This window comes from Biomphalaria glabrata, chromosome 18 (assembly GCF_947242115.1).
Source record: "Biomphalaria glabrata chromosome 18, xgBioGlab47.1, whole genome shotgun sequence".
Taxonomy (NCBI): domain Eukaryota; kingdom Metazoa; phylum Mollusca; class Gastropoda; family Planorbidae; genus Biomphalaria; species Biomphalaria glabrata.
The window spans coordinates 24,663,710-24,688,384 of NC_074728.1; the positions used below are offsets into that span (position 1 = coordinate 24,663,710).

The 24,675-nt window shown below is 33.4% G+C and overlaps 2 protein-coding genes across 10 annotated transcripts in view; one reads left to right on the forward strand and one right to left on the reverse strand.

Annotated features, from left to right (window-relative positions):
• LOC106079730 (calpain-5-like) overlaps positions 1-899 on the forward strand; it is a 45,663-nt gene extending 44,764 nt beyond the window's left edge. For all 7 annotated transcript variants that reach the window (XM_056017031.1, XM_056017025.1, XM_056017028.1 and 4 more), the window contains one exon: positions 713-899. Coding sequence is in view for 6 of the 7 variants with exons in the window: in XM_056017025.1 (XP_055873000.1) it covers positions 713-834 (122 nt within the window). In the remaining variant the exon portion in view is untranslated. The remainder of the gene's footprint in view (positions 1-712) is intronic.
• A 4,436-nt stretch (positions 900-5,335) lies between these two features.
• Positions 5,336-24,006, reverse strand: LOC106079721 (high mobility group protein 20A-like). 3 transcript variants are annotated; one of them, XM_056017395.1, is made up of 10 exons: positions 23,851-24,006; positions 19,804-19,915; positions 19,584-19,630; positions 15,581-15,624; positions 13,231-13,443; positions 11,630-11,744; positions 10,801-10,914; positions 8,658-8,763; positions 7,217-7,326; positions 5,336-5,506 (listed from the first exon to the last, which is right to left on the reverse strand). In XM_056017395.1, exons 2-10 carry the CDS (start codon positions 19,902-19,904, stop codon positions 5,364-5,366), a joined length of 993 nt encoding a protein of 330 aa, XP_055873370.1. In that variant the 5' UTR covers positions 19,905-19,915; positions 23,851-24,006; the 3' UTR covers positions 5,336-5,363. The 3 variants fall into 3 exon arrangements, with proteins under 3 accessions (XP_055873370.1, XP_055873371.1, XP_055873369.1); XM_056017396.1 differs by having other exon boundaries at positions 23,873-24,005; XM_056017394.1 differs by having other exon boundaries at positions 23,846-24,004.
• Positions 24,007-24,675: the final 669 nt, after the last annotated feature.

Sequence of the window (24,675 nt, forward strand, 5' to 3'; positions counted from 1 at the left end):
CCTGAGAGTATCTGCTTATCTGTGAAGAATCTTGTGTCATAACAATATCTTTACAACAAAAAAATGCATTTCTAACATTTCATTTCATCTTAAATTATAGTTCATAGCAGTAAAGTTGTCTTCTTAGCAGACCAGCATTGTGTGTTTACTGATGTACACATGCTAACACTGACATTTATCAGTTATTTATAAGCATGACTACTTATGAAGTTCTAAAAGGCCTTGCTGTTTTTTATATCTCTGAAATTTTTTCAATGAGATTAATGTTCAACTAACAGCGTTAGAATAGAAATCTTGACATTAATCAAAGAACTGTTATTACAATTGACTAAAACCCTATTATCTGGTTGTTGTGTTGGCCACATGACACCCTCATTAATTGTAGACCACAGAAACAGATGACCTTTAAATCATCTGCCCTATAGACCGCAAGGTCTGAAAGGGGAACTTTACTTTACTATTATCTGACAAATTTACTTTCTTAAATATTGTTACTTGTCCTTATTTTTTTTAACTTTAATAAATATGTTGACCAACCCTTCTCAGCATTCAAGTAATGAAAATTGCAACACCCTTACTAGAATAAAATTGAAATTGCAGCTATTTTACATGTTAGTTTAAACAACTTGAAGTATTTATTAATGTATTGAAAACAAAATTATGTCTTGACAATGAGTTTTCATAAGTTTTTAAAATTAATTTTCTATTCCAGAAAATGGTGAAGAAAGAAATTTGCAACTCTACGCCAAACAAAGAAGAGGCTCATTTCCTCGAGAGAATCCAGGGAAACTCTTTGTCTTCTTTCGATCGTCAAGCGACCTTCAAGCTCTGTAACAAAGAAGTCCTACTCTAACATGGAAGTCCTACTCTGTAACAATGAAGTCCTACTCTGTAACAAAGAAGTAATACCTTATAACAAAGAAGTCCTACTCTGTAACATGGGATAAACATTTTAACTCTCTGACTATTGTTTTTGATTCATAAATTTCAGACACTATGTTGGAAATGAAGATTATTATGTCTTAGCCCAAACCTGGAATTGAAGCAGACAAGTTTGAACTCAATATCATTGTGACCACATTTCAAATAAACGCACAGCCAGGTAGACTAGACTTACTCAACACTAAGTCTACCAGTACATTCAATCTGATTGATTTCTACAATTTGAATGGATTGGATTAGAACTGAACGAATATTTTCTCTATTTATATTGTACATGATTGATTTATTTAGATAATAGCTTTACCTCAAGTACATTCAATCTGATTGATTTCTACAATTTGAATGGATTGGATTAGAACAGAACGAATATTTTCTCTAAATATATTGTACATGATTGATTTATTTAGATTATAGCTTTACCTCAAGTAAAACATACTAAATTTGTGTTAAGTTCTAGAATACTTTGTTGAATAAAAGCTAGAAACATGCATTTAAAATATGTATGATAATTACAACTATGTTTTACAACAAGTTAGAATAAGATAAGCTGCAAACATTTATATATGTACTTATAAAATTAAGCATACAAATAGTTTTTATTTGCTGACCAATATAATTTTTTTTTTTTTTAAGTTGTATACCAGTACTAATTTTTGCCTTGTTTGATTGTTTTATGCAGTTAAATAATTTTTATGCCACTTCATATAATACTTACTAATTAATATGGCTATTTAACATATATGCTTATAAAGTTTTGAAGATGCAGAGGCTTTTTTTTTCTAATTGCTGTTTATGTTGTTAGAATAAAGCACCTCACACTAGAGAGTTAGATTAGAAATCTTTGAGCTATAAATATGTAAAAACTAAATCTTATTACTTGTCATGTAATGTATTTATAGCTGTTTAGCCTTTACCGAGCATTGACTGAATTGATTTATCCTAAACTGACTAATACTCATTACTAAACTATATTTATCTACAATTTATCAGAATGTAACTATTTCATTTTTTTTATTTATTCATGAACTAGAAATGAAATATAAAAAAATCAAACAAAGGAATTTTGTTTTTGTTTTTGTCATTTCACTTTTGTTAGGAACTCACCTAAACTGAACTAAGAATTTATTCTTACAATTTCCATCACAATGGATAATCAAAATTATTGTATCAGAGTTGTCTTACTGTTTGAAGACAGCATGGATATCTTTCATAGATATGCCTCTTCTAAAAATAGCCACCAATTCATTTGTAATTGAGCCAGCTATCAAAGTTTTCAGAAGTGATAGACAACAGTATTGTGAAAGAAAAACACTTAAAAATTATAATTGTTAAATGTGCTGATGTATTGTTTTGAAGAGCTGATAATGGTTGTAGGCCTATATAATATTAATTATTAATAAGGCTTGTCTTCAAGTCTGAAGATTAATGAGGAATGCAGTATTTCCTGTGGCTATGCAGCCCAAGCTGTGACCTACATATTTTGCCACAACCAGGGCAAGCATAATTATTGTCCGCCTGTATAAAGGCAGTAAAATTCAGAAGTGTTATTAATGATGGAGCCATAATGTGGAATTCAAGAGTAATGGTAACAGATTGTTCAAACCACAAGGAATATTTCTTGTACAAAATGTAGGAAAAAAAAAGGTTGGCATCAGCTAGTAAATGCAACAAATTTTCACAGAACTTCTGAGGTAATCCCATGATCAAGAACATTGTTGAGAAATTCAATAACTGTGAGAGTGTAACATGTGGTTATCTGATGCGACTGATGAAAGTTCTTATCTTATATAATACAGACGTTTCTTCAAAAAAGATGATAATTACATCCTATGTGTCATGCATTCAGTCATGCATATTAACCAATGACTTAAATTCTGCCAGGTCACTTGGGAAGAAGGAGTATTTGTACAAATTTGTCCTAGCATATGGGATGAGGAATGCGCCTCAAGCAAAAAGTTGTGAAGAATGAGGAAATTGATAACATCAAGTTCAGTATGAACAGCTTTATATATTGCAGCCAATGCAGGAAGTAGTTGGACCTTTTTACCTTTTCCTATCCCTTTGATTGGTAGACCGTTGGGGCACCAAGCAAGACTTGTTGACCATCTTTCTCCATTCCTCCCTGTCTTTTGCCTTGTCCATTCTTGGCAGTATCTTTCAGGGTGTAGTACTGTGTGTTACTAGCTCCTGTTTTTTTTTTAAGGGTCGACTCCAGAAACCTTTACAGTGTATGAGTTTAGTCCATAGGCAGATTTCCTTTGTCTAGGTGGGTATGCAACCAAGGCTAATGAGCCCCAATATGCAAGAAGCATTCTGATTAATCGATCATGGAGTGCTTATATCTGTATAAATCTACTTATTGTTTCATTTAAACTGTTAATACAAAGTGATAAAAAGAAACCCAGCACAGCGTAAAATTTTAAATCTGAAAAAATTTGGGTTTGTTTTAATTGCCTTATACCTATTTAGAATTAAATAATTTATTTTTTACGTTATTTGGTTCAATAAGGTTACTACATATAGAAGTGGTAAGAGACAGAAGCACTTCATTACCTATAAAATGCTTCATAATGGCATGCCTCTCTAACAGCCTCTTATAACATATTCAACTCCTGGCTCATATATTGGGTCCAGCGTTTTCACTAACAAATGGGGCAATGGTGAGTAACTATGCCTAAACCAGTAAGCTTCGGGCAAGAGGGGCTCGTTACACTTAGCTGGCTACCCACCTAAGGAGAAGAAAAAACTCTGAATTCTAACCTCTGCTGTCTTGGAACTTTTTCCAAACATGGGGAAGGCTTGGGAGAGTTAAAATCCCTGAGGAAATATAAGGAGCTAGCAACCCTTATTAGGTTGTCAGCATACAGTAATAATAATGTCAATGTCTTCTATTCTGAAAATTAAGGATGAGTGCAGTGTTTCACATGACTTTGCAAACCCAGTTGTGACCAGCATATTTTCCTGCATTTCGTGCGGACAAAGCCTCTGTTATGCCATCCTATTTTAAGCTCGTTAAAGAAGGTCGCCTTTGGCATGTAGTCATCTCCCATGTGGGATAAGTGTACGACGCAGCGCAGCTATCAAATGGTAATTAGTGCTTTTATACTGTCCACGTCGGCTTCGAGCAGAGTATAGTTATTTGTAATTTTGTCTTGCCAGCGCAGGCACCTTTGATGGAATCGTTTGAAGAGCCTTAAATGTTTTCGATAGAGCTCCTAGCATACAGTAATGCACCCTGTATCATCAAGTGCCATTCCTTTGGATGCATCCGCTGCATGGAGCATGGAGGAGTGAGACTATTGTGTGGGCGATATTCTAACCATTGCTAATGCCCAAGCATTCATCTCATTTCTATAGTCATTTTGCTCCTGCAGGAAGCCATAGAGAGGCATGCTATTTTATTTTTTTACATAAACAGGTCATATAATGCTAGGATGTTTGAAAGGATATTATCATTTTTATGTCCTTAGTGTAAATGTTGATTGATAAAAATACATAAAATGTTAAAATACTTTCATTACTGCTGTTTCACAAGCACTTTAACAAAACATTCTAGGCTGTCTCTTCTATAATCATACATTTTGTTGAACACTGACATGTTCTTAATATTTGTCCTTTGTGTTCTCGATTTCATATATTTTCTTCAGATTACTTCTTATATTTAAACAGGCTAAAATTATTTACTGACTTGTTTGAAACACGTATAAAAAAAAAAAAGAAAAAGGATTTTTTAAAGCACTTTTTTTTTATTTAAGTTTCTTTGAAGGCAAGATAAGATTTATCTCCCATCTGTACTGCACAAGAAACTGGCATACCTTTAGTAATAGTTATGTGTGAGAGTGTATGTTTAATACCTAAGCAATTAGCATTTTATATCAATTAATCATTTAAACAGTAGTTTAAAAAAAAACAACTAAGTTATTGTTTATTTGGTCATAGCATGCTGTGTTCTCTAAAAGTTTGTTTTTTTGGCACATCGGCACACTTTAATCCCTGAAAGGTTACTCTCCCTTCATACCACAAGAGCTAAAATTTATTTAGTTATTAAAAACAAGGTCTTTTCACAGTTAAAATAGTAAAGTTCTCTATAAGAGTGGTGCCTATTTTTTTTCATGTACATTTTTTGATGTGTGTCATAAACTGCTAAAAATTGTCAAATCCAATGAAATTGAGACACACTGCAGCTTCCTTACACACCATGGGCAGGAGTTTCAAGGGGCTGAATAGCACAGCATCACTGGCCAATAGTGGTCCCGTGGGTCATAGTTTGGGTATCACGGTTATAAATTACCTTTATTTGTAAATCCTCATGGAGAAGAGATGAATGGATGGGTTACAAATGATACAACAAAAGAAATCAAAGAACTCGTGTAAATCTAAAATAAATAGAAAATTATTAAAGAACGAAAGATTTTATTCAATTATAATTCAATACTTAATCTGCCAACAATATCTCTAACAGTAGCTATGAGGCTCTCATTCTCTTGAGGAGAATCAAGTATCAGGCTGTGCAGTCTGGCCATATAAGTATCTATGGTCTCTAAAGTTGGTAATTCTCCAGTTCCTTGAAAAGAAAAAGTATTATTATATAAACTACCAACATTCCACAATAAGAAAAGATAAGTATGCCTTATCTATGTTCATGTGGGTGACCGGTCAATTCATCCCCGGTCACTTCATCCCCGGTCATTTCATCCCCTGGTCACTTCATCCCCTGGTCACTTCATCCCCCGGTCATTTCATCCCCTGATATTTTCATCATCTGATCATTTTATCTAACAAATTGTAATTTTAAAAAGCATTAAGTGAGCAATATTTAATGTTTTCCTTTTTTATTTAAATGACAAAATTGTAACTCTTTAGATTAGAATAAAATTAAAATTAAATGCCATTAAAAACTAAAAAAATTTAGCATGTAAAAATAAAGAGGTAATGTAAAAAAAGTGTTTTGTGTTCATCTACATCAGTATGATAGATAAGCTATCGATTGTAAGTACAGAAGCCGATCCATCGATTCATATTGATGAACAATGTTTGTTATTCTCTTAGCCAGTGTTGCATATTTCAAGGCTAAAAATGACTCGCCCATTTTCAGGAAAGAGCGATAGAAAAATAAAATAAAGTGAAACATGGTCGTACTTTCACCACAGCTTGGCATTTGATGATGAGTTATCAGCAGCACGGTCATAATTATTGTAATCGCACTTCTATCTCTTAAAAGATTTCCACTACTTGCACCACAGCTTGGCCTTTAATGATAAGTTATCAGCGGCACGGTCATAATTATTCTAATCGCACTTCTATCTCTCAAAAGATTCCCACTACTTGAACCACACCTTGGCCTTTGATCATTACGCTATAGATAAGTACACATCCAGATTTACCATACAATATTAGATTTCTCATTAAGAATACAAAGTGGAAGAGGAAACACTATAAACGCATTAGTAATATGTCATAAAATGTAAAAAAGAAAGCATAATCATATTTATATATAAAATATTTAATTGGGGATGAAATGACCGGGGGATTAAATGGCCTGGGGATGAAGTGACCAGGGGATGAAATGACCAGGGGATGAAATTACCGGGGATGAAGTGACCGGGGATGAAATGACCGGGGATGAAGTGACCGGGAACCGTTCATGTGTTAATCTAGTTGTGCATGTTACTTAGAAACTTATATTCTGCCAAGTCATTGATATTCCTGGCTAATTTAGGCAACTCATTCCATGCTTTAATGGCACTATGGAAGAAGGAGAATGTGTATGACTTTGCCCAGGTATCTGGAATTTGAAATATGCATTTATCTTTGTGCACTCAGCAAAACCAAATTACAATCAAACTGAAGAATAAACTACACTAGGATAGTTTATTTGATAGTGTGGTGTAAGGGTTAAAAAGAAAATCTTTTTTAGATTCAACAGATGATATTAAATGTGGTTTCTATGCTGCATAATGAAAAAGCGAAGCTCATTCAATATGAGATCTATTATATTTGTTCATGAATATATAAGTCTCATTATAAATAAAATAGATCTCTTGCCTTGCTACTGGAGCTATGGATCTAGACTAAAATGCTTCAAATGTAATCATAAACTCAAATGCATAATTTTATTTTAAATTTTATACTTTACTCCAACAACAGAAGGGTAGTTTTAAAATTAAAGTAGATACTAATTCAAGTTTCAAAAAGGGTTTGTCTTTGCACGCACATTTGTTTAAATAAGCTTCAATTAATATGAACATTGTCAAGAAGCCAGTTACAAACTCACCTGGCAGTGGTAGAGAACTAAAAGATGACGTCAGACACGTCCGTAGAGCTTCCAGATGACTCAGTAAAGCTTGGTTTGTTTGCCTCTGGTGTTGAGCCTCTACCTCCAATCTGAAGAAACAGATTTGATCAATTTGTGCTCAGTGAAATCTACAAAGTTATTCTTAATCTCAACCTAAGACTTAAAATGACAATGATTGACTAAAAGTAGTACATAGTCATGAAAGCCATTGAGACACCTCTGCACTGCAAGCACATTAACAGAATGATCTTTGTTAATAGCTCTGTTTAATTCTTCTGTTGTACTTCACACTTTTTTTTTTCAACTTCTCTTATCGATCTTTTCTCTTTTAGTTTTACACCAAGTTTGAAAAATGTATAGACAGAAATAAGATTTAAACTTTAGTAATATGATGGCTTATTATGCCTGATGACACACAAGTGTACTAATCCATTTCCAGTAAAAAAACAGGGGTAAGACAAGGACATATGCTTTCATCCTTAATATTTTTCATGGTGATTGATAGAGTCATGAGAATGAGAAAGATTGTCTCTGACAACAAAAAATGATGTACAGCGGACCCGAACTCAACACCTAGAAGACTTGGAGTTTGCCACTGACTTTTTTCTCCTCTCCTATACACAACAAAATGGTCAGGTGAAATTAATCAGAAGAAACAAAAAGAGTGGACAACTGATCAACAAAAAGAAAACTCAATTTATGAGAATCAACAACAAACAAGAATGACCAATTGTAGTCCGGGGAAACATCCTCAATAGGGATCCTTTTATCTATCTGGATAGAAGGGTAAGCGAAGGTGGTGGAACTAGTGATGATATACGAAACTGTATTAATCAAGCCAGGTTTGCCTTAACCACTCTTTGAGCAATCTGATGCTCTAAAGCACTTTCTTTACAAAACAAGATCAGAATCTTTAACACTTACATAGAGTCTGTCCTTCTGTATAGCTCTGAGACATGGTGAGTCACACAAAAAAAAATATTTAAAAATCCAGACCTATGCCAAGTGTTGTTTACAGATATGGGCATTAAGTGGACCAAAAAGATGTCTACTGTTGACTTGTGGAAGAGAACCAAGCAGAAACTCATAGCCCAAGACATCAAAAAGCCAAAAAAAAAAAATGGATAGGAAACAAATAGAGAAAACAAACAAACAATGTAGCAAGGCAGACACTGGAATCCACAGGGAAAGAGGAAAGTGGGCAGGCTTAAACAAACATGGAGGAGGTCGGTCATCAGTGTAGCTGAGTATACTGGAATGGCATGGGAGTAAATGAAGAAAGCTGCTCAGAAACGAGTTTGGTAGAGATGTGTGCTTGCGACCCTCAATTAAGCGAAGTAAGGCAAGTCATGTTTTTAACATTTGACATTTGTAATGAGCAATGTCAAGATGGGAGGAAGTCTCAATAAAATTGTCTAACCTTTCCACTGCTTGTCTCATATTGTCTGTATGTTTACTTAGGATGGCATTTTGTTCCTCTAACTCCGTCGTCTGCTTTCTCAGTTGTCTTAATTCTGCATCTCTAACTGGAGAAAATAGAATATATGTAAAAAAAAAAATTGTAATATTGTTCCCTCATAAACTAAATTAATACTATACACAATGTACCATATACAGAAAGTTTAGAATCAACCAATAAAATAAAGACATGAATACAATATACAACAACTGATAATAGGGCATGAAATAAAGTTCAAAACCTTATCTAACTTGGAGAACTGAATATATTCTTGCATTGCATGCTTAGACATGGAAGTATACCAATATTAAGACCCACTTAAAGGATGACAAAATAAATAATCTAAATTATCCAGGGTAAACCCATGGATTGAAAATGTCATAAAAAGAATGCATACAAAATCAGATAAGAACATTAGGCTTAAATGTTATTAATTTAATTATATGCCAAAACAAGAATATGTTATGTCTTCTTATAAAATGTAACAAATTTAGTCTATACTAGACTAGAATTGGCATTTCACATTGGGTAGAATAAATTACCTGTAAATTTATTAATGAATATTTAAAAAAAGACAGAAAGATTATAAAGGTTTGAGACTTTGTAAGATAATTTATGAATTTAGGGAAAAGGCCAAATCCCATACAAAAACTCTTTCTTGAACTATTCAAGAAAACCATTACACAGAATATTTTTTTAAAAAGTTCTTGAAGACCATAAGCATAAATTAATATTCTTATAAAAAAATTTCAGCTAAAAATGTCAGGCCAGGTCAAGTTTGATAGCTGTTGACAGAAAGAAACAGAAAAGACTTAAAATTCCTATTTCGTGAACAAATACGCAGCTCAAAAAGAAAAAAAAAGAAAAAGAAAGTTTGAGCATGGGTCAAGAATAATGTAATCATCTAGAGAAGTTTTTTTGGAAGACTATAAAAGGTAAACGAAGCAAGCTATCGGGGCCATTAGTCATTTGATTAGTAGTTGTTGGTAAACAGTTATCTGTCATTGTTCACAATTTAATCTTGTAATATAGATAGCTCTTCGCCAGTCAAACTATCTCAATATTTATATGATTTATGCAAGTATTTAATTCATTTGATTGAGTTTGATCATTAACAAATTGTTTTCCACACTACATATCTTCAGTGTATTACTATGAACCTGCAGATAGATGTGTGCTTGAATTGAGAGACAGCTACGGCTTGCATAATAATTATGGCAACTGTCAAATTAAAATAACATTACTGGCAAAAGATACAGTGGAATTCAACTAATTACAACTTGCATTTATCAATGTATGTTAATTTAATTTGCTTTGCTGTGTATTTATTTTTTTCTATCTTTCTCCTTTTTGAAAAAGTGATAATTTAAAGTCTGTCCTATCCAGCTCCTGATAATTCCTACTCATGTAGTGCACATAATAAGCTGGTGATCAAGGGTGGCAGTAACCTATTTTACAACATGCTACTCCATTTCTAGTTTTGCACTGCGTTCTTGGCCCATGCTATGTGACATCATGTCTACTGACCTAGCCTATGTCAAGATTGGGAAGACTGAAACTTCTTTTTCAAAGTCACACATACACACACCAGTTAAATCTACTGTTTAGTTTTGTGTATATGTATCTCTTTGTCTAATTTGTATTTACTTAATGTTTCCTTCCAGTTCTATTTAAGAGGCAGGGTTTAATCCACGAAAGTGGAGTGAGGCTTTTGATTCACGGTGGCCCCCCGCTGCGGGGGAGAAGAGGAAACCGTGCCTCATATTCTGTTTGACTGCCCCAGACTTGCTGATCTCCGTCTCGACAGGTCTGGGAAACCCAAAATTCTCGACCTGTATGGCGACATTTATGCACTACGCAAGACAGCAGGGTTTCTGTCCAGGGCTTTTGCAAGAGAGGATTTGAGACTCCCAAGCCCTCACTCTAATGGAGTTTGATGATGATGATGATGATTTAAGAGGCTTCCATTTTCATGGATTGATAAAAGATCAAGATATTGTTAAAGTCAAACAGCAGGGTTTCTAAAATTGAGAATTTAAGCCTCTACAGCAATGATTTGAAACAAATCAATGATCATCACTGAAGTAAATACAAATGTTCAAACCTTTGTTATGATCCAAGAATTCTTCAGTAAAAATAGGAATGTCAAAAGTGCCAGATTCGTCTTCATCCTTGCAACCTGTCGATGTCACTCCTTGAAATTCAGGACTTTCATCATCTTTAAGCAAAAAAAAAAAAGACAATACAGAAAAATATGATAAGTGTTCAGTCAGTAGCATTTATGAACTGTCACACAGCTAGAGATCATTTGGATATACATGTTTACTAAGATATGGTTTGGTTCAAAATACAAATTAAAGATAATGCTCAACATTCAGATACAAACTAAGAGCAGGGGTAAAAAGAACAACCTAAGATGATAACAAAAAGTAGAAACAGGTTAGATGATAACAATTGCAGGATGCTCTTTATAAATCCTGAGGAGCTTGTAACATAACCAAGTTTTAATTTTTGATAATCACATGTCAAATACTCAAATACTTCCACATTTAAGATCTAATCTCTGCAGATAGACTGGGAGTTTTCTAAAATTGACCAGAAAGTAAAAAAAAAATGGCCATAGCCATGAATCCATAGTCCTAATCTTTGTGTTGAAGGTAAAACTTTTAGTCTTTTCTCAGGTGTATGGAGTGTACACTTACTTGCTTCTAAGAAGCCCAAAAACTAAGATAAGATATTGGTCCAATCAAATGGAAATTCCGTTTGACTACAATTACTTCTTCAGCATAACTACTGTACAATACCAATATACGAACAACAACAAACTAATAAGTTATCTTTAAGATTTTATAATAAATTCATTACAAAAGTTTGTAAACAGCCGACAACAAGAGACACAGTTATTACACATTGAAATTAGAATGTTACATTACCCTTTCCTTTCTTATCAATCTGTTGTTTAAAAGTTTTGTAGGTCTCTGTTTTTTTATAAGCTTCTAGATCTTTCATGTATTTCTCTTTTTCTCTTTCAGCATCATCTAAATAGCGCTAAGAATGGAAACAAGTAGTACAATCAAGGTTATTGTGTTAGCAACTAATAATATTTGATCTATTAACCCTTAAAGTGCTGAGCTGTTTTAGAATGAGTGCATACAAAACAGAATTACAATTTTGATGTTTAGAGGCTAAACTACCACACGCGTTTTAAGGGTTAAGATAACTGCTATATTATAATGTATAAAATGTAACATAAAATACATTGTAAAAAAAAAAATTTGAGAAAAAAAATGTTTTTATTAAAGTTGTGTTACATTAAACAAAGTTACATCAAAGTTATAGTTGTTTGACTATATTTCTGAGACTGAAAGTACTGTACTATTTTTAGCTATTAATTTTTTTTTTGTAGACAAATTAGTTAAAAATCTATTCAACATTATAACTACCAAAAACAGTGTTCTTAATGAGAAAGAGAAGAGTCAACATTCAAGGAAATTTTGTTTCTCAGACTTGTATAAACACACATTTCAACTCTTAGCCAAACCGCCAAGAAAGTCACATTAAACTTTATGTCTCATGAAACAGTGACAGCTTGTACAATCTTCTGCTGATTGTACTCATTGCTAATGCAGCTAAAAGAAATCTGAATCAGATTAAAACTAAATTTTGAAGACTTGTTTGTTAACTGTTTTTATGGGGTCTCAAAATACCTAAACTATGGCCAATGAAATGGTACAATAAGAATAGTTTGGGAAAAATGATCAAGTCAATCTAAAATCAAAATGGTTGTGCATAAGATAAAATCTGATGATGCAACAGTTTTAGGGAAGTGAATTAAAGGATTGCTATAGAGATACAGATTCCCCAAATGACGAGACAACATTTTGCCATTAAAAGAATTAACCTTGTTATTATTGATTGTAACATCTTTAACTCTAAATGTCAAGGCGGTCCTACTGTATGGTTCTGAAACATGGAGAACAACTGAAGCCACAACAAACAAAATACAGACCTTCATCAACAGATGTCTGAGAAATATCTTAAAAATACACTGGTACGACAAAATAGAAAACACCAAATTGTGGGAGATGAGTGGACAGAAAAATATAGAGGTGCAGATCTTAGTGAGGAAGTGGAGATGGATACCAATGACAGAGCTAGACAGGCCTTAGAATGGAACCCTCAGGGAACAAAATGTAGAGGAAGACCAAACAGACTGTGGCAATGCAGTATACTAAATGAAGCCAAGAGGACAGGAAAGAGCTGGGAAGCCATTAAAAAACTAATAAGAGACTGTGGAGAGTGGTGTGTTTTTACTAGGTTCCATGAGGATTGCAAAGAAAAGATGATGATGAACCAGACATCTTGAGTATACTTTACATTTATTAATCAAGTTTCTGTCACCTCACATTGTTACTTAATCCCAACACCAATTGCATACAGATCTTTAATTATGTAAAAAAAAATTGATTGAAAACAAATGATTACAATAATCTTGCAACAAATTGATTCTCAAAACAAAAGGACATTGGCTTACTTGTTTTTCATGCTGTGCTAAGTGTGACCATTCATTTCCTAGCTGCTTTGACATCTCTGCAAATGACAGATTTGGTTTTTCTTGACGAATGAGCTCTCTTCGCTCATTAAGAAAACGAAGATACCCAGACAGCGGTTGTTTTGGAGCATTCATGTCCTTAACATTCTTTTTCCTTTTCTTCCCTTTAGTCCAGCCTCCTTTTCTTTTCATAGGCTTAAAAAAAAAAATTTTGTCTGTTTAAACAGGCTAAGTTTGACATGCTTAAAACTAATCAATCAAAAACAAAAATATTACTATTCCCTAGACTCACAGTCATGATATAAATACTGGAAGAATATGATATGGTCCATAGAAAAATATTATAAATTTAAAATACAAACTGACATTCTATTTGTCTTAAAAGAATCATTCCTGAAGTGAAAAGTGTATGTATATATATCAATACACAGATTAAATAGTTCCACTTATGCTGTGACCATAATTGCATCTTCTGGAAGGATCATGTCTCCAACCAGGATGTTGTGAAACAGGCAAAAATGCACAGCATCTAGGCTCTTCTTACACAGAGAAGACTTCACTGGCTTGGTCATGTCACTTGCATGCCAGATGGAAGAATCCCTAAAGACATACTATACGCTGAACTTGCAAAGGGAGTCAGACCCAAGAGTCGCCCAAGACTAACCTACAGAGATGTCTGTAAGCGAGACAAGAGAACCCTGGGCCTCGAACAAAGTATGTGGGAGGAGATAGCCCAATACTGAACAGCATGGAGACAGACTGTACATGCTGGTATGAACTTCGCCGAGTGCAAAAGAAAGGAAGCTGCATCAGTCAAGAGAAAGAAGAAAGCTGCCCTGTCAACTAGACTTAAGTCAGATGCATATACATGCACAAACTGTGGCAAACTCTGCCGACTCTGCCGCTCCAGAATTGGCTTGATCGGTCACACCAGATTCTGCCCCGTCTCAAGACGAAACCAAAGCCATTGACTGACCTGGGCGCATCTATTGTCTTCCAAGACATAAGGAGCCATATTATATATTATACATATATATTTTTTTCTTCTCTTTATGATTGCTGTCAAATTTAAATTTCTTTTCAAAGGAACTAAAAGACATTGTCCTTAGTCCAAAAGACAACAAACTGAAGAAGTTTTATGACAATGTAAAATATTTATCTGAATATATCAATACAAATGCAATAACATGCATGACCTATCATTTCCAACCTCACTGTAATGAGACTACAGAAAATAGTATCTGGAGTACAAGTAACAAAACAATATCTTGAAGGTTAATTATTTCCAACTTATATCTAATGAACTGGCACAATAGTTTCTCCAAATGCAATCATTTAGTAGAATTAAAAATGTATTAAACAGAAGAAGCATAATCTAAAAAAAACACACTGATTAACTGACAGATCTTCCCAATTACTCTAATGATTTAAATGCAAGCCTGTTGGCTCATTTTTCTCACGCTATGGCCAAATTTTGACTCACTGTGACCCCACTGCTAGAAAGAAGAGGAAACTGTGTCTCCTATTCTTTTTGACTGCCCCAGACTTGCTGAGCTCCGTCTCGACAGGTCTGGGAAACCAAATTTCTCGACCTGTATGGAGATAGTATGCACTACGCAAAACAGCAGGGTTTCTGTCCAGGGCTTTTGAAATAGAGGATTTGAACCTCTCAAGCCCTCACTCAAAAGAGTGATGAATGCTTTAAATAAATTCTATCAAAAGATCTTTTCACAATCCAGACTGGGTTATTTAGTAACCAGTAATGTGGGATAAACTCCTTTGCTACCTATCAAGGTGGCTTGAGTTCAAATCCTGAATTGTTTGCTGAGCCCATAAATACAACACAGTAACTTTCTCCAGGATATGCCAGCATACAAATATATTTACAATAAACTTTAAGAATGCTAAACTTTACTTAGAGTCATTCGAATGCTCATATTGTTTCTTCACCAATAATCTTATCAAATTAAGGTATATATAAAAATTGGTTTTCAAAGAAAAAAAACAACATCTGAAGTTGAACAAAAAAAGTGTATCACAAAAGGTGATAAAAAAAAAAAAATAGTAAAAAGAAAAAAGTTATAATGGCTGCCTGGTCGTGCGGTTTGCGTGCTGGACTGTCGTTCAGATTTATCGATGGTCCAGGGTTCAAACCCTGCCCGCTCCCATCCCCCGTCGTCCTGCGGGAGGTTTGGACTAGGAAGTAATTATCTTCAACTCTGAAGGAACATCCGAAACACGTAAAACAAACAAACAAAAAAAGTTCAGAATGATAAAGCTAATGCTATTCCAACCAACTTTCATTCTTTTTTTCTTTCTTATTTTTTTTTACCTCTGAATGGTGTTCCTGGGTTTCCTCTGGAACAATAGAAAGACCTGGGAACAAAACAAAACAAAACAATCATGGCAAACTTCTCAAATAGTTCACTCCCTTAAAACACCTAAATAGTAAGAAATAAATCTTTAAGTATCACAACATACAAAATCCAGTAGTCATTTTTTTTTATAAGAGTTCAGGGCCTGCCACCCTGCAGGAGATTATAATTTTCATTTGATTCTCAGTCTTTATTTAGACCATAATGTTACCTAAAAATCAGTGAGCATATCGTGTCAAGCTTTTGTTTCAAAAGAACAGAAAAACTGCTTCAGATCACTTCTGATCCTTATTGGTGGTGATTACAAGAACAAGAACATTTTACATAAGAGAACAGAGAAGTTCATTGAGTGGCTACACACAGACGTCTTGATCTTTTTTTCACCTTCCCTAGTCAATGAATAGTGCTGATACAGTCTTAACATAGTGAAATAACTAATTACTTACTATTTTCAGCAATATTATTATTTCTGTTAGTAACTTAGTGTTTCGCAAAGACCTTCCTTCAGGGAACAGTACCAGGAAAAAATAGGAAAAGAGAAAAAGTGATAGGAAGACAACAGTAAAGACTTTGATTGAAAGAAATCCTTTCAAGGCAAATAGAATGGAGAAAGACAGTCAACAGATCATGTGTGGTGCCTCAATGGTTCCAACAGACTAAGAGTCAAGTTAACTTAATAATGCCTAAATATAATGACATGCTGTAGCTTTTGCTAGAATGAGATAATATCATTTTTAAAAATTAATGTTCTGGGAAAAATGTTTGTAATTTTTTTTTAATAAATTCATCATGTCAGTACAATGGAAATGTTATTATTTAAATGCTGTATGGTGACTCAATGAATTACCAGTATTCCCAATAAATGTTTCTTGTTAACAACCCTAATAAGGATAAGGTTTTAACATCTTCAACTAGATCATTATCAAAGAAAATGATACTTAGTACATTTTTTATAAATCTATTTTTATCTGAATGTACTATAAAGCAACCATATAAACAATAAGTTAAATAAAAAGTAAGGCCAGAATGTTAACATAAAGGCCTATCTACATAAACAATCAGTCCTATCTAAAATAAAACAACAAGAATTACAACCAGGGACTCTCCTAGCGCTGACACAATTGAAAGGATGTTCGAGAGCAGTTTAAATTATAAGCAATGAATCTCAAGCATTATATGGGTTTACAAAAGGTCTGGATAAATCCAAATACAACTTTATAACAATATTTATTATTATCAACTTTTAATAAAATTGTAACTTTAGGTAGAAAATTGAGAGAAGGGTCTAGATTTAGACCAATTAAAAACTTTAATAAAAAAAGAACTGTGTAACAAAGTTGCAGTCATGGGTCTGTGCTATTAGGGATTAATAAATTGACAGCAGTTCAAGCTCTGACTGTTAAGATGACACAGTAATATTTTTTTTACATGTAGGCATATGTACTTGTAGTCCTAATTTACCCTCATGTTAATCACCAAAACTCCCTTTTGAACTACATTGCTTATTTAACAGCAGATCCACTAATGAACGCAAACTTATTTCTTATCTTATAAAATACAGATGCTACTTTTAAAAAAGAAGAGGATTTCATCCCTAGCTCAATCTAATCAAGCATGTTAATCAATGAATTAAACTCTGCCACGTCATTGGGTTTCCTGGCTGATTCAGGCAACCCATTCTATGCTCTAGAGCACTAGGGATATTATCACTATTAACATTTTTGTATAGAGCTACTTTGGCATGCTTACAGTGCTCTAGTCCAATCTCTATTGTGGAAATGATGGGGAAGCGTATCTGCCTGAAGGTTCCCATGATGCATTTAGATACTTAGCAAACACACATCTTAGCTCAGGTTAAGCCTCAAATTCTTTTTAATAAAAAAAAATGAGCTGGCATGAAAGAACTAGAAGAAATCATATATATATATCTATCTATCTATATTTGTATATATATAGGGTTAGGTTAGTATATATATATGAGTGTTTCTCCAGTACTGGTATCAAAAAGTGTCACATTAGGTCAAAAATTAAAATGGAAGTTTTTGGTTTCATTTTAAGTGTATTCATTTCTTCACCCATTGTACTTTTAGAATTTATCAATAGAAAATGAATTGGAATACATAACTTTCCTCAGACGTGCTGGCAAAAAAGGGGTACCCACTTTTGCATTTCAGGTGCATCACAGGGACACCATTGATGATTACAGTACAACTAACTGTTAATTTGCTTGCTTTTTTAGCATAATTTGAATGTTTCTATTGTATTAAGCAGCTAGATAGAGAAATTGAAGTTCTTGAGCACTTACATAATGTTTGCGCTAAATTTAAAAAATGGGACACCGTAGCACCTGTAACACTACTGGTAAAAGTTTTTTAAATAAGATTTTTTTATAAGAAAATAGAATTTATTAAATGCTATACTTGCATTGTAGCTAAATATGTGGGCTATTATTTGCTGCAATATCTCAACAATAATTCTAGCATTTATTATAACATAACTATTATATCAAAAGATGTTGCATGTGCTACAACGGGACACCAATATGAAATATATATTTTTTTTTGTTAATACATGCTGAAATACAATTTTTTTTTAAGTCTGTAAATACATTACCAATTATTCTTTTATCAATGATTCACAAAATAGTTTTCTATAACCACAAATGAATGTACTAGACCTTTGTGTGTGTGTGTGTTCAATAATCATTTAAAAATATATTAGACATAACTGCCTAAAACATGACATAAATCTACACAAGACCTTTATCTAGATCAAGACTTGTTTAGTGTCCCGTGAAGAACCACAGACAATGATAAAACAATAAGGTTTACATTAACTTAGATTAAAAAATAGTATTCTGTGTAATTTAGATCAAACTTGAGAATAATAAGCTTAATTCTCATTATAATTAAAACTTTGGTGAGAAAACTACTTATATCTAGATCTCTCAGATTTTCTGGTATCATTCAACATGAGGCGTTTCGGGTGCTACAATGAAAAAATGTGGGACACCATGTCTATAAATGTCTCCTGTTAATTACTATGTAGCCTTTTCCCAAGAAAATGGAGCTTATTGTGTACTAAGAAGTATCAGAGATACCATTAAGTAATTCCCATCTCATTAACAACTTTGTTTAAAAAAATATTGTTCTTTTTGTTAAGAGCATTTGAGGTGCTTCACCTGGGACATCAAGAGCTATTTTACTAAAATTATATAAATTTTTACAGTTTTAAAGAAACATTACGCTGTGTAAATTAATCATAGATGCTTTTAGTAACAGAAACACAATTGGGAGCAGAATCCTTTACTTTGTTTACAATTGATAAAGGTTTAAAATTTCAAGTTAAGTGGGACACTATGTGATGCACCTGTGACACATTTTTTCTAAGTCTAAGTAATACCAAAGTAAATATAAAATAAATTGATATACATAATGCATTAACATTATATTGTTAACCTATTTCAACAAAAATGTCTGTTCAATAATCTTTGCTTTTAGAAGAATATTACTTCAACCTAAGCCTGGTATTCCATGTTACATCAAAAGTTGCCAATTTGTGCACTATTTCACACATTTTCTACAATTTTAAAATTCCACAATGCACCTTTCAAGCTCAAAATATCACAATTTATAGATAAACCATTTCTAAGATATATATATATAATTTAAAATGTTGAGAAAGAGGATGTATGTAAAGAAAAAAAAAGTTAAAGAAAAAAAAAAAGGCAATTTTATAACTATGAAATGTAATGTTCATTTAGCTTTAAATTATATATATATATATCTCAAAGTTGGAAACAAGAACTAGCCTTTATATAACTTAATGTGTCATATGAAAATGTAATTGTATATGATAGGAAAAGAAAAAAAAATTTAAAAGAAATCAAAATGCAGGATAGATCTATAAACAATGATATAACATGATACATTTTGAAAAATGATTAAAACAAATTCTTACCATGACTAATCGCTGCTTGACTAACGCTGCTCAAAAATGGACTCTCACTGGATAAACAAAGCAGACAAAACAAAAGATAACACAAATGAATGATACAAAACAAAAGTTTCATAGAAAAAAAAAATCTATGCTTATCAAATTTTACTAAACTTAAAATCAACTAAACAAAAGAAATGTAATAAATAAAAAAAAAAATTTCTTTGCAAAAAAAAAAAATTACCCAGCATCGACAGTAAGATCATTACTTTCTTTAGAAACATCATCATCAAATGTGTCAAAGTTGGACAAACTGCCAAGTGAATTCAAATCCATTTTAATCATCAGGTCATTGACTGTAACAATGAATCAGATAGAAACATTAAAGAAAACTTGAAATACTCAACTGCATTAGAACTGTTAAACTGTGACACTCATTTTAACTATAGTCAGTGGTTACTTTATAACTCCGCATAGAGGTAACACTCGGGAAGCATCTTGCCGTCCCAAGCCCTGGTAACGGAGCCGTTTGGGCATGAGACTAGACCCATCGCCCTTTAAAAGAAATAAATAAATAGAACATTACAGAAACCACAACAACACAAAGCCAAAAGGACCTTGGTCATGGTGATTCCTCTCAAAAAGAGTTCACGACACACACCAGTGAAAGCGCATGGGAAGTTAGGATACCTAACAAATCTACTTAGATTGCATGGAGATCGTTAGACCAATAAGCAAAGATGGAAGGATGGACATGGACCCAACTAAAGGGAATTGCCAAGAACAGAGTTTGATGGTAAAGTGATGTTGGAGCCCTATGCTCCACCAGGATTCAAAGGATTAAGTCTAGGTTACTTTACACCTATGAATAGTGACCTACAAAAATTATGGCTCAATGATGTCATACTTATTCTTATTGTTTTACATATTTGTGACAATACAAATCATGCCCACAGCTGACAATTACAATCTAAAATTTAGTAGAATCTAATTTAAAATATGTATATATTATTGTGACAAGTCAGAAGCTTGCTGTCAGAGTCACTCAAATTTATCACAGCATTAATTATTATTATTCATTATTTATTTATTTTATTTTAATTATTTCCCCATCCTACCCCCAATTTCTTCACCCGCACCACCTTTTCCTCTCCAGGCTAGACTTAGTTGACCACATTGGAGATAGCTAGGCCGCGTCTTTCGACTTATCTCATCTATACACACAGTCTCTTTGATCGTACCGGCCAGATGTCTGACGGGCGCAGTTGACACCACCTTGTGTGGAATGCAAGTCACTCTCCCCCCCCCCTCTCCCACGTCTCTCTTTGATCTAGGAGATCACGCGGATCAACACGCCCATTGACCTTTCCAATGTGCGACTCCCATCTCAAGTCTAATTCACCCACGTGTAAGATAATTCTCTGCCTAAGACATTTCCTGTTTCCGCCCACATTTTCCAGGCCTATATATAAGGTAAATTAACTCAAGCCACACTCTCTCATTTCTCCTTCTATCTGAGCAATCGAGTCTGGACTATATCATTTATTCTCACTCCTAGAGGAATACCTGGTGGTAAGCCGAACTTAATCATAAGTTCCATCTTAATTACTTTTGTGTATATTTCTCACTGGAGATTATCATGTGTATTTTGCTTAGTTCATTATATTTAATTAGTGCATTGCGTATTTCTCACTGGCGTAAGTAGAAAACATAAACATGTCCTATGTATTTATTTATGTATTGCATTAATCTATTAATGCTACGTTGCTCAATTGATCGTTGATGCAACCATGTATATATTTGTACATCTGATTTTATTTCCTTTATCTCGGCTGATCGCCTTGATAATTTTGCTAGCGCACTAATACTGCGTTTAGAAAGGAGACATGAATTATCTCCCCTTCACTAATTTTACTCCAGCGAGAGTTGCGCCGCTTGAACGGACACCCTCTCCATTCAAGCGCGCTCCATTGTTCTCTGCCGACGGTCGTATGTAAACAAACCGTCTTGGTCACTGACCACCGCCCATTTCACCCCCCCCTCTTCTTTCTCTATCCACATGTGTTGTTTATTTGAGACTATTATTTCCCCTTCTATGTACATTTTTATGTTATTACTTTCCCTTTATGTACATTTTTATATTGCTACTATCAGCCATCTATTTCTCCATATCCCATTTGTCATCATCTCCCCATTGTGCTTTAAAGCAATGTTACCAATCTGACGAATGCACCTCAGTCGAGGGCATCGATAAGATGCATGAGAGACATGTCCTAACTTGTCTTTATTTATCCGCAGCCTCCCTCAGGTGTCTGCCTATTCGCTGTTCAGTGTCTACTCGACACCACTCAACTATTTACCTATGTGCTTAGTGCTATTCAGCGCTGCACTTGCCTATTTGCTGTCGAGAATCACCTATTGCCTTTGTGCTTAGTGCTATTCAGCACTGCACTTGCCTATTTATCGGATCACTTGTCTACTTGCTATTGAGTATCATCTCCCGCCTATGTGGATCTACTCAACTCTACTACTTGGCGCTATCGGCCTTGTCGCCTATTCGACAGCCCACCTGTCAACTTATTAGGTGCGACGTCAGATCTGTGCGAGACGTCATAGCTACGCCAAACCCTCTGCAACTCACTGGACTTATCCTGTCAACTACGCTACCCACGGCAGATCAGCTCTGCCCACAGTAACCTTGTGCCCACGGTAGCCGGCCACCCGCCCTACTGTGCCCACTACAGATATCAGAACTTTGGATTGAGACTCCACAAGAACTGAATCATCTGCGTCCCTCTATCCGCTAGAGCGCCACCTCCAGCTGCAGAACCTCCAAGCCAGGACACAGCCAGCTGCGACATCAACAGGACAACCAGCTAAGTCAGAGGACAAAGTGACATACTCTCTTATTAAGTGCAAGAGTGATGATTAAACATAGTATTCACTAGAGATAGATGCAAACCCTCCCCCTTTTATCCTCATATGTAAATAAATATTCTTAATTTTTAACTTTGTATCTATCTTTCATTGCTTGTCTCGTTGCGTGTCTGCTCCCGATTTATATGCTGACAGGTTGGTGTGTGATAGCTTTAAAAATAATCATCCCCTAGACACTAAACGCGCCTCACATTTCCCCACCTGTCACAATTATATATAGAGAAAGTCTAAATAATATTATATAGATCTAGAATCTAGTATCTTAATAACAGCCTATTAGATACTTTTATTATAGGATCTAGTCTAGAATAGGTCTATATAATATTATAATATATATATATATTATATCTTATGTTTATTTATTAGATTTACATTCAAAACCTTTTTGTTCCTTAATATACAATATATAATTAATCTAGAATATAGATGAATACAATGCCAATGGTAGGCCTACATCTTCTATAGGTAACATGATCATTGTCTATTACTATAGTAGTATATAATATATAGGGAATATAGAAGGCTAATCTAGATTATTATCTAGATTTACTAGATTATATTAACTATATTAATCACATTTAATAATAATTGGTCTAGATATATATATATATATATATATATATTTATTATTTTTATTATTTTATTATAAATATTATATAAATAACAAGACAGACACAATTTGACAAAGTCGATGAAAAATGAGTGAATCACTTAAACTTTCAATAAGACTAGACTCTAATTTAGTCAATATCTTAAATTTAAAAGTTAGATTATCTGATTATCATTATATTATGATTATGTCACAATAAAATTAAAATGAATAATTTTAATTAATTTAATTTGAATAATCAATAACTTATAATTATTAATTCACAGTCACAGAATATGAATATCAATGAATAATCAGAATATAGACGTCTATATGCAATATCAGAATTATGAAATGAGAATATCATAATAATCATGATCAATTGTTACTTGATAATACTTGTATTACACTTGTAATCATGTTAATGTAATTTGTATAGATCTATTTAATCTATTAATCTAGACATTCTTGATTCTAGATCTAGTAGATTGTATTATAAATATTTTAATATAAGATAAGATAAAAAAGTTAATTAAGATGAAAAATGATTAGTCTAGATTTGATTAGATTTTTCTGTATTAGAATAATTACAATAATTAGATTTTAGATCTATCTTCTAGTCTAGTATCTTAGTATGATAATGTATGAGTATCACACTCAGTATCTATAATCAATTAATTATCAATAATAATCAAATCAGCTGAATATGATACTACTAAATAGTTAGTAGCATAGACCTAGATCTAAACTCTTCGAGTACCTTGCCTTATACTTATATATAATTAACCTTGCAGTAAATTGAGTAAAGTGTAAAGATGTTACTGTTGTTGTTATCAAACAAATTAGGCAATCCCAATAGATTGTGCGGAGGGGAGGGGAGAGAGGTGGCTATAGATAGATCTAAACAAAATGGCGACAAGATATCTCTTTCCAACTCAGAATATTATTTTTAAAAGAAAAAATAAAAAAAGACATCTATAAAAAGCGATAGATCTAAAATATTGTTTAGATTTTTAGTTTTAGTTTATATCTAAGTCTTATAATTATAAACTTATTTTGGTATTATTTTTCGCCATCTAATGATCTGACATTTGGATCTAGAATTTAGATTTCTATACAGATATCGATCTATTTTATTTTATTATGCAGTATATGTAGGCATGGGCGTAGCTGATTCGAGTTTTGTGTGTGTGTGGAAGGTGGGTAGGGGTTTCGGGGTTCATCCCCCCCTCTCCAGAGTGGGGGAATTTCATAAATGTTGTCTTGAATTTTGTTTATGGGGGGGGGGGTATTGACTATTGTCAAACCATCACTTGCCTCAGCGCTAGAATAGTATTTTTAAAAAACAAATTGGTTAGCGGACAAGAAAATCTTTATCTTGTATGCCCTATTCATTAAATAGTTTAATAAATTAATGTTCAGGAACATTTTGCACACCGTCTTATAAGTCTAGATCTATGTAATAGGCCTATCGTTAGAATATTAAGATTTATACATTCGCTTAATAACTATGATTTTTTTTTTCTCGGGGCGGGGTAAAAAGTTCCATTTTTATTAAATCAATATTTATTAGTTATTAAAAGCAAAATA